This window comes from Hyperoodon ampullatus (genome assembly GCF_949752795.1).
Source record: "Hyperoodon ampullatus genome assembly, chromosome: 2".
In the NCBI taxonomy this organism is placed as follows: domain Eukaryota; kingdom Metazoa; phylum Chordata; class Mammalia; order Artiodactyla; family Ziphiidae; genus Hyperoodon; species Hyperoodon ampullatus.
Window position 1 is genome coordinate 173380779 of NC_136915.1, and position 10959 is coordinate 173391737.

Genomic DNA, 10959 nt, shown 5'->3' on the forward strand with positions numbered 1-10959 from the left:
CCCAGTGCTCAGTAGCACATCAGAAGCTCTAACTCAATGATTTCTAAACTTGCTTTTGTCGTAGACCCCTTTCTCAGTAACATATGTTAACATCACATGTAAGCAGTATTCCAGAAAATGCACCAAGGTATGGAATTCTAGGATAGAAGGGGTAGCATTTTATAGAAAATGAGAATCCAGAGAATAGCATGCTAGGTTTCAAGGGAAGAATCTGAAGAAAGTGTATGTGAAGAAGATTCGAAGAAAATAACTTTAAATCAAAGTGCTGTTATTTACAGCTGGTGATATTACAGATGATTTTTATTTTATTCTCTGCTCTTCATAGAGGCTTTCCCTGACCCTTCAAGTGAGATTAAGATCAAATTGCACTTCCATTTTGAACTCTATAAAGCACCCTGTAATCACCATTGTTTCATGTCTGTCTTCTCTTATATACTGGAAACGCCAAGAGGACAGGGACACTCATCATCTTGTTTTGAGCTGATGTGATGAGCATATAAACATTGGACTGAATTGAAGTAATAGTTTTATGTCATAAATTCTTGTATAACATGTATATATTTTTGTAATGAGTGTAATGTAATACATGAATAAATTCTTGTAATGAGCATCCAGTACTTTTATAATTTTTTCTTTCCTTTTAAAAAATTTTTATTTTATATTATAGTTGATTTACAATGTTGTGTTAGTTTCAGGTGTACAGCAAAGTGATTCAGTTTTACATATACATATATCTATTCTTTTTCAGATTCTTTTCCCATTTAGGTTATTATAGAATATTGAGTAGAGTTCCCTGTGCTATACAGTAGGTCCTTGCTGATTATCTATTTTATGTATAGTAGTGTGTATATGTTAATCCCAAACTCCTAATTTATCCCTCCACCCCCCACCACCTTTCCCCTTTGGTAACCATAAGTTTTTCTAAGTCTGTGAGTCTGTTTCTGTTTTGTAAATAAGTTCATTTGTATCATTGTTTTAGATGCCACTTATAAGTGATATCACATACTATTTGTCTTTGTCTGACTTACTTCACCTAGTATGATAATCTCTAGGTTCATCCATGTTACTACGAATGGCATTATTTCATTCTTTTTTATGGCTGAGTAATATTCCATTGTATATATGTAATACATCTTCTTTATCCATTCATCTGTTGATGGACATTTAGGTTGCTTCCATGTCTTGGCTGTTGTAAATAGTGCTGCAATGGACACTGGGGTGCATGTAACTTTTCAAAGTATGGTTTTCTTCAGATATATGCCCAGGAGTGGTATTGCTGGATCATATGGTAGCTCTATTTTCAGTTTTTTAAGGAACCTCCATACTGTTCTCCCTAGTAGCTGTACCAATTTACATTCCCACAAACAGTGTAGGAGGGTTCCCTTTTCTCCACACCCTCTCCAGCATTTATTGTTTGTAGACTTTTTGATGCCAGCCATTCTGACTGGAGTGAGGTGATACCTCATTGTAGCTATGATTTGCATTTCTTTGATAATTAGTGACATGAAGCATCTTTTCATGTGCTTTTTGGCCATCTGTATGTCTTCTTTGGAGAAATGTCTATTTAGATCTTCTGCCAATTTTTTTGATTGGGTTGTTTGTTTTTTTACATAGAGCTGCGTGAGCTATTTGTATATTTTGGAGATTAATCCCACATTGGTTGCTTCTTTTGCAAATATTTTCTCTCACCCTGTGGGTTGTCTCTTCATTTTGTTTATGGTTCCCTTTGCCGTGCAAAATCTTTTAAGTTTAATTAGGTCCCATTTGTTTATTTTTGGTTTTATTTTCATTACTCTAGGAGGTGGATCCAAAAAGATATTTCTGTGATTTATGTCAAACACAGTTCTGCCTACATTTTCCTCTAAGAGTTTTATAGTGTCCGGTCTTACATGGAGGTTTTTGATCCATTCTGAGTTTATTTTTGTGTATGGTGTTAGAGAATGTTATGATTTCATTCTTTTACATGTGGCTGTCCAGTTTTCCCAGAATCACTTATTGAAGAGATTGTCTTTTCTCCATTGTATATTCTTGCCTCCTTTGTCATAGATTAATTGACCATAGATGAGTGGGTTTATTTCTGGGCTTTGTGTCCTGTTCCATCGATCTAAAAGTCTGTCTTTGTGCCAGTACCATACTGTCTTGATTACTGTAGCTTTATAGTATAGTCTGAAGTCAGGGAGCCTGATTCCTCCAGCTCCATTTTTCGTTCTCAAGATTGCTTTGGCTATTCGGGGTCTTTTGTATTTCCATACAAATTGTGAAAGTTTTTGTTCTACTTCTGTGAAAAATGCCAGTGGTAGTTTGATAGGGATTGCATTGAATCTGTAGATCGCTTTGTGTAGTAGAGTTATTTTCACAACGTTGATTCTTCCAATCCAGGAACATGGTATATCTCTCCATCTATTTGTATCATCTTTAATTTCTTTCATCAGTGTCATAATTTTCTGCATACAGGTCTTTTGTCTCCTTGGGTAGGTTTATTCCTAGATATTTTATTCTTTTTGTTGCAGTGGTAAATGGGAGTGTTTTCTTAATTTCATTTTCAGATCTTTCATCATTAGTGTATAGGAATGCCAGAGATTTCTGTGCATTAATTTTGTATCCTGCTACTTTACCAAATTCATTGATTAGCTCTAGTAGTTTTCTGGTAGCATCTTTGGGATTCTCTACGTATAGTATCATGTCATCTGCAAACAGTGACAGCTTTACTTCTTCTTTTCCAATTTGGATTCCTTTTCTTCTCTGGTTACTGTGGCTTCCAAAACTATGTTAAATAAAAGTGGCAAAAGCAGACATCCTTCTCTTGTTCTTGATTTTAGAGGAAATGATTTCAGCTTTTCACCATTGAGTATGATGTCAGCTGTGGGTTTATTATACATGGTCTTTATTATGTTGAGGTATGTTTCCTCTATGCCCACTTTCTGGAGTTTTTATCGTAAATCGGTGTTGAATTTTGTCAAAAGCTTTTTCTGCATCTATTGGGATGATCATATAGTTTTTATTTTTCAATTTGTCAATGTGGTGTATCACACTGACTGATTTGTGGATACTGAAAAATCCTTGCATCCCTGGGATAAATTCCACTTGATCACGGTGTATGATCCTTTTAATGTATTATTGGATTTGGTTTGCTAGTATTTTCTTGAGGAGTTTTGCACCTATGATCATCAGTGATATTGGCCTGTAATTTTCTTTTTCTGTGGTATCTTTGACTGGTTTTGGTATCAGGATGATGGTGGCCTCATAGAATGAGTTTGGGAGTATTCCTTCCTCTGCCATTTTTTTGAAGAGTTTCAGAAGGATAGGTGTTAACTCTTCTCTAAATGTTTGATAGAATTCACCTGTGAAGCCCTCTGGTACTGGAATTTTGTTTGTTCAGAGTGTTTTAATCATAGTTTCAATTTCAGTCTTGTGATTGGTCTGTTCACATTTTCTATTTCTTCCTGGTTCAGTCTCAGAAGGTTGTGCTTTTCTAAGAATTTGCCCATTTCTTCCAGGTTGTCCATTTTATTGGCATATAGCTGCTTGTAGTAATCTCTCATGGTCCTTTGTATTTCTGCAGTGTCAGTTGTTACTTCTCCTTTTTCATTTCTAATTCTATTGATTTGAGGCTTCTCCCTTTTTTTTCTTGATGAGTCTGGCTAAAGGTTTATCAATTTTGTTTATCTTTTCAAAGAACCAGCTTTTAGTTTCACTGTTCTTTTCTATTGTTTTCTTCATCTCTATTTCATTTATTTCTGCTCTGATCTTTATGATTTCTTTCCTTCTACTAAGTTTAGTTTTTTTTCATTCTTCTTTCTCTAGTTGTTTTAGGTGTAAAGTTAGGTGGTTTATCTGAGATTTTTCTTGTTTCCTGAGGTAAGATTGTATTGCTATAAACTTCTCTCTTAGAACTGCTTTTGCTGTGTCCCATAGGTTTTGAATCATCATGTTTTCATTTTCACTTGTCTCTAGGTATTTTTGATTTCCTCAGTGATCCTTTGGCTGTTTAGTAGCATATTGTTTAGCCTCCATGTGTTTTTGTTTTTTACAGTTTCTTTCTTGTAGTTGATTTCTAATCTCGTAATGTTGTGGTCAGAAAAGATACTTGATATGATTTCAATTTTCTTAAACTTACCAAGGCTGTCTTTGTGGCTCAGCATGTGATCTATCCTGGAGAATGTTCCATGTGCACTTGAGAAGAAGGTGTATTCTGTTGCTTTTGGATGGAATGCTCTATAAATATCAGTTAAGCCTATCTGGTCTAATGTGACATTTGAGGCCTTTGTTTCGTTATTGATTTTCTGTCTGGATGATCTGTCCATTGATGTAAGTATGATGTTAAAAGTCCCCTACTATTATTGTGTTACTGTTGATTTCTCCTTTTATGGCTGTTAACATTTGCCTTATGTATTGAGGTGCTCCTATGTTGGGTGGATATATATTTACAATTGTTATGGCTCCTTCTTGGATTGATCCCTTGATCACTATGTAGTGTCCTTCTTTGTCTCTTGTAACAGTCTTTACTTTAAAGTCTATTTTATATGATATAAGTATTGCTACTCCAGCTCTCTTTTGATTTCCATTTGCATGGAATATCTTTTTCCATCCCCTCACTTTCAGTCTGTATGTGTCTCTAGATCTGAAGTGTGTCTTTTGTAGACAGCATATATACGGGTCTTGTTGTTGTATCCATTCAGCCAGTCTATGTCTTTTGCTTGGAGCATTTAATCCATATATGTTTAAGGTATTTATTGATATGTATGTTCTCATTGTCATTTTGTTAATTGTTTTGGATTTGTTTTTGTAGGTCTTTTTTTTCTCCTTAGTCTTTTGTTTACTTCTCTTGATAACTCACTTTAGTGTTCTGTTTGGATTCCTTTTTCTTTTTTGTGTGTGTATCTATTGTAGATTTTCAGTTTGCAGTTATCAGGAGGTTATTTTAGTTTTTAAAGATTTTTTTTTTTGATGTGGACCATTTCTAAAGCCTTCATTGAATATGCCACAACACTGCATCTATTCTATGCCTTGGCCCTTTGGCTGTGAGGCATGTGGGATCCCAGTTCTCCCACTAGGGACTGAACCCACACCCCCCACATTGGAAGGCAAAGTCCCAACCACTGGACCACCAGGGAAGTCCCTATCATGAGGTTTTGATATAGCAGACTATACATATACAAGATTGTTTTAAGTTGCTGGTCTTTTGATTTCAAATGCATTTCCAATATCCTGCATTTGTACTCTTCTCTTCTCATGATTAGTGGTTTTGGTATCATATTTGTGTATGGATGATTTCCTGCCCATAATGTATGTTTACCTTTACTGGTGAGTTTTTCCATTTGTAATTTTCTTGTTTCTAGTTATGGTTCTAGTTATGGTCTTTTCTTTTCTACCCAGAGAAGTTCCTTTAGCTTTGTTGTAAACCTGGTTTGGTGGTGCTGAATTCTCTTAGCTTTTGCTTGTCTGTAAGGCTTTTGATTTCTCCGTCAAATCTGAACAAGAGCCTTGCTGGGTAGAGTATTCTAGTTTGTAGGTTTTCCCTTTTCATCACTTTGAATATATTATGCCACTCCCTTCTGGCCTGCGGAGTTTTGGCTAAAAAATCAGCTGAAAACCTTATGGAGATTCCCTTGTATGTTACCTGTTGCTCTTCCCTTGTTGCTTTTAATATTTTCTCTTTGTCTTTAATTTTTGTCAGTTTGATTAATATGTGTCTTGACATGTTCCTTCTTGGGTTTATCCTGTATGGGACTCTCTGCACTTCCTGGACTTGGTTGACTGTTTCCTTTCCCATTTTAGGGTAGTTTTCAACTATTATCTCTTCAAATAGTTTTTATGGCCCTTTCTCTCTCTCTTCTCCTTCTGGGACCCCTCTAATGCAAATGTTGGTGTTTCTAATGTTGTCCCAGAGGTCTCTTAAAGTATCCTCATTTCTTTTCATTCTTTTTTCTTTATTCTGTTCCATGGCAGAGATTTCCACCATTCTGTCTTCCAGCTCACTTATCCATTCTCTGCCTCAATTATTCTGTTATTAATTCCTTCTAGTGTATTTTTCATTTCAGTTATTGCATTATTCATGTCTGTTTGTTTGTTCTGTATATCTTCTAGCTCTTTGTTAATCATTTCTTCTATCTTCTTGGTCTGTGCCTCCATTCTTTTTCTGAGATCTTGGATTGTCTTCACTCTCATTACTCTAAGTTCCTTTTCAGGTAGACCTCCTATTTCTACTTTACTTAGTTGTTCTTCTGGGGTTTTATCTTGTTCCTTCCTCTGAAACATATTCCTTTGCCATTTCCATTCCCTAGGCTGCGTGGTTGTAGTTCCTTTTGCTTCCAGTGTCTGCCCCCTGGTGGGTGAGGATGTTCTAGAGGTTTGTGCAGGCTTCCTGGTGGGAGGGACTGGTTCCTGCCCACTGGTGAGTGGACCTGTGTCTTGTCCCTCTGGTGAGCAAGGCTGTGTCAAGGGGTGTGTTTAGAGGTTGCTGTGGGCTCAGGAAGATTTTAGGAAGCCTGTGTGCTGATGGGTGGGGCTGTGTGCCTGCCCTGTTGGTTGTTTGGCCTGTGGCGTCCCAGCATTGGAGCCTACATGCTGTTGGGTGGGCCTGGGTCTTGGTGACAAAATGGCGACCTCCAGGAGAGCTCATACCAATGAGTACTCCCCAGTACCTCTGCCACCAGTGCTTGTCCCCACAGTGAGCCATTTCCACCCCCCACCTTCCCAGGAGATGCCCCCCCCATCAAGACCAACAGGTATGTCTGGTCCAGGCTTCTATGAAATCACTGCTTTTTCCATGGGTCCCGGTTCACATGAGACCTGTGCGCACCTCCAAGAGTGGCATTTCTATTTCCCCCAGTCCTATGGAGTTCCTGCAATCAAACCCCACTGGCCTTCAAAGCCAAGTGCTCTGGGGCCTCCTCCTCCTGATGCCAGACCCCCAGGCTGGGAAGCATGATGTGGGGCTCAGAACTCACTCCTGTGGGAGAACCTCATCTTGTTGTGCCTTATTCTTTGTCTCTGGTTGTAGAATATCTTTTTGGTAAGTTCCAGTCTTTTTTGTTGATGGTTATTCAGCAGTTAGTTGTGATTTTGGTGTTTTTGTGAGAGAAGTTGAGCTCAAGTCCTTCTACTCTGCCATCTTGTCTCCAACCAGAAGCCCAATTTCTTTCATACTATAGATGTGGATATGTGGATAAGCACACCTTTGGGTGTGTCTTCTCAGACCAATTCCCATAAAATGTGAGTCAGTACTTGGCAGTTCCACAGGCTCAGCAGTGTAAGATAGGTTTGTTTGTCGCCCCATCAAATATAGAATTTTGTTCACAAAGTTTCTTGGTTAGGGAGCCCTCATCTTGAAAATAAATGATGTGTTTCTGTACGATGCTAGCCTTTAAAATCACACAGCCTGTTCCTGCAGATGGTGCTGCAGGACACCTGGATCCACGTCCTCCTCTGTGGTGTGCTTTTGGTGACCACAACAGGGCATTTACTCATGAACTGTGTTTCTTCTTCATCTATGATCTGGAAGGTCCTGGAATGCTCTTCTCATCACCCTCTCTGTTCTCTTTTCTATAATTTTTTTAAAGTAAGTTGTTAACTTCTCCAGGGAGTTCTAGACCTAAAATGGAATTTTGTTACTGTTTTGTCATTTCTTAATTTTGTGACCTTGGGCAAGTCACTTGACTTTTCTAAGCCTCCAGTTACCACTATGATATTGGAGATAGAAATATTTGTTCCATCTACCATACAAGATTGTTGGAAGAATCAGAGGACATTGTATTTGAGGAAGCACATCCAGACAAGAAAAATCAACACCGAGATACAATCTTGCAACAGAGTGGAATTGGGCAGGGAAAGGATTGGACACCAGGCAAACTGGCAAGAGGTTAAGCTGGAGTGATTTCCAGGGCCAGATCTATAATGTCACGTCCATATTAAGAAGCCTGGACTTGTTCTTGAAGATGATGGGCTGCCTCTGAAATGTCTGAACAGGGCAGTGGCTGGATCCTATTTTCAGTTTAGAACATCTCCTCTGGATGAAGTGTAACCACCTGTTGATAGTGGGGTAGGCAGGCTCTGCAGCAAATTAGAGGACAAAGGTCTCTAACTCTTCTCCCCAAACAGCAGTTATGACAGAGCATCTTTGAGGACAGGACATAAAAATTTGTCTAAACATAAAGCTCTCCATTTCAAGGTGAAGAAATCCATAGGATCATAGATTTAGCAGGAAAGTTTCTCATGAGGACATCTGGACCATTGCCCTGAATTCAGGAGAATCAGGTGCTTTCCCTCCCACTTCCAGATGAGGCAGCTATGGCTCACAGAAGTTAAATGGCTTACTTAAGTGGTGGAAGAGGAAGAGTCTAGACTGACAGCCTGCCTCCTCCCTGCCTCACAACACACACACACACACACACACACACACACACACACACACACAAATACCACATACACTCACACACACCACTCATGGCAGAGAAATCCAGAGGTCAGAGTTCTTGAAATTCTAAAGCCTTCTTTCACATGAGTCCAAGCTAAGGAATTCTGTTTCTGAAGATTGTAAAAGTGGTTATAATTATATGGTCTAATTAGAAAGCATTTCCACGCAATGTATGATGTATATTATGTTTCCTGAAGACTTACTATACATCAGGCATTTGGTTGTGAGTTTGTATTTGTTAGTACTTCATTTTATGTTCACAATTCCTGTGTGAGGCAGGCACTATTATTATTTTATTTATAAACAAAGAAACAAGGTTCAGTGAAGCTAAGTTCCTTGCCCAAAGTCACAAAGTTAATAAGTGGCAGAAGCAGGCTTCAAACCCAGGGTGCCTGCCTGAATTCTAAGCGCTTCAGAACTGTGCAGCCTGCCTGGTTTAATCTTCCTGCAGCCCTAGAGGTAGCTATTGTCTCCATATTCCAGATGAGGCGTGGACACGTTCAGTGGCGGTGCTGGTATCTGCCTAGGATTTCCCTAGCCGTTTCGCTCTACTCTGGTGGCCCGTCTCCTCAGCCTGACTCTTCTTCCTTCTCAGTCACAGGACAGATCTTCTCTCTGAAGAACATCTCCACGGAAATGTCGGGCTACTACATCTGCACCTCCAGGAATGATGTAGGGGTGGAGTCCTGCAACATCACTATGGCTGTCAGACCTCGTAAGAGCAGTCTGGGGAGGAAGGGAGGAGGACGCATGCCAGAGGTGACTGGCTGGTGGTCCAGAGTCAGCTGACAGGGACCAACATGGAGGTGACCTGGGCAGCCTCTTTGGGGTCTCCCATTGGCAGGGTGGCTGAGGTGACGGCCAGATGATCCTGTCCCAGGCTTCCCTCATCTGGAGGCCAGTCCAGTGCCCTAGGTTCTTTGGAAATAGTGCCTAAGACTGGCTTCTGGAGACCTGCTCAGTCCTGCCTGCCCTTAGGGTCGCTCAGGGGGCAAAAGGGGGAAGTGCCTAGACTGGGCTGCCACAGAGTCAGGACCCCATCCTTTTGGGGTGGGATACCCTGATGATCTTGGGGGTGAACTAGAGTAGGAGCTGGCATGACTGACACCCAAGGACTTTTTTTGGAGCCTGTTGGCTCCAAATCTGTTGGCCATCTGACCTTGTTGACGCTTCCGTCCTGAAGAGTATCCCCCTTGTCTGGTCCCATTCCCACGAGGCTATGACTTTCATGGAATGCTACCAGAAGCAGGCAGCGCGGCCACCTGGGCTGGGAGCAGGACTGGGGTCGCTCAGAGCCTGAGAGGGACCGCCTCCCGCCTCCCAGACGCCTGCTGCTGTGATTCCTCATCCCCGGCGTGCTCACCACCCGGAGCCTCGGCTCGTGTTGGGGGCTCGCGTTGGGGACTGGGGTTGGGGCTCAGGACGTGCAGCTCTGTTTCTCGCAGCCTCCATGAATGTGGCCCTGTACGCGGGCATCGCGGCGGGCGTGGCCGCGGCACTCATCGTCATCGGCATCATTGTCTACTGCTGCTGCTGCCGGGAGACTGGCAAGGCTGAGGATGCGGAGGTCACGCGGCCGTGAGTGTCGGGGACGGGGGCAGCCTGTTGGCAAGGGTCTCAGCACATTGGGAAGATGCACCCCAGCTCTTCACAGCCTCTTCCACTCATAACACCCCAGGGGGCAGCTGGTAACAGTAAAAAATAACTTTCATCACCCCCATTGTATAGCTGAGAAAAGAGTAAATGATTCATCCAAATCCTAAAGGGGCACTGCAGTCCGGAACTTGACTCCAAGGCCCGTAGTTCTCCAGTCTCTGATCTCAGGGTGGGGTTTCCGGTGGGTGCCCAGGGCAGGGGTAGGGGGGTGCGGAGGCTCCATAACAGGCCGCTCCCTGCTCCCCTCGCAGAGCCAGCCTGTTCCCATAATGCCCTCAGCTCAAGTCCGTGCCACCCTGCTTCCGCTCTGAGCCCAGCCCTTCAGCCCAGTGTCCCTTTGCCGCTGGACGGCTGGGGACGGGGGATCTGATGGCTGTCACATGGGGAGCGCTAGGCCCAGCTCCCTCAGGCCTGAGTGAGTGCGGGCAAACCCTTCCCCTCTCTCCTCACTGGCTGCAGGAATCGGGCGGGCTACCAGGAGCCACCAGAGCAGCTGACAGAGCTTTCCAGAAGACAGGAAGAGGAGGGCGAGGATGACTACAGGAATGGAGACCAGAGGGACCCCGGCCGAGAGTCCCTTGACGAGGCTGGCCGATGACCAGGGCCTGCTGCAGGAGGGTGTCAGGGGGAGCATTAGGGGGCCATACCCCTGCCTCCATGCCTCCCTTCTCCTTTCCAAGCCCCACTTTTCTGACCCTTGGTCCCAGTCATTGATGGGATGCTTCTTCCCCCATGTCAGCTGCTGGAGGACTTGGCTTGGCCTGGCCAAGTAGATCTCACTTGTGACTGAGCTTGTCAAGGGCGCTCACCTTCGAAGCTGCCCTCCCACTGCTGTGCCCGGCCCGGGGCCCCACCCTCACCCTGGACTAGGCAGCGGCCTCCATCTC

General features: G+C 42.5%; 1 protein-coding gene across 1 annotated transcript in view; it reads left to right on the forward strand.

Moving 5' to 3' along the window:
• The window catches only part of GPA33 (glycoprotein A33), a gene marked incomplete at both ends in the record, with an annotated part of 35776 nt that extends 25106 nt beyond the window's left edge, over nt 1–10670 (forward strand). The window contains 3 exons of the mRNA XM_079697663.1: nt 9012–9131; nt 9862–9994; nt 10532–10670. Coding sequence (XP_079553789.1) covers nt 9012–9131; nt 9862–9994; nt 10532–10670 — 392 coding nt within the window. The remainder of the gene's footprint in view (nt 1–9011; nt 9132–9861; nt 9995–10531) is intronic.
• Nucleotides 10671–10959: the final 289 nt, after the last annotated feature.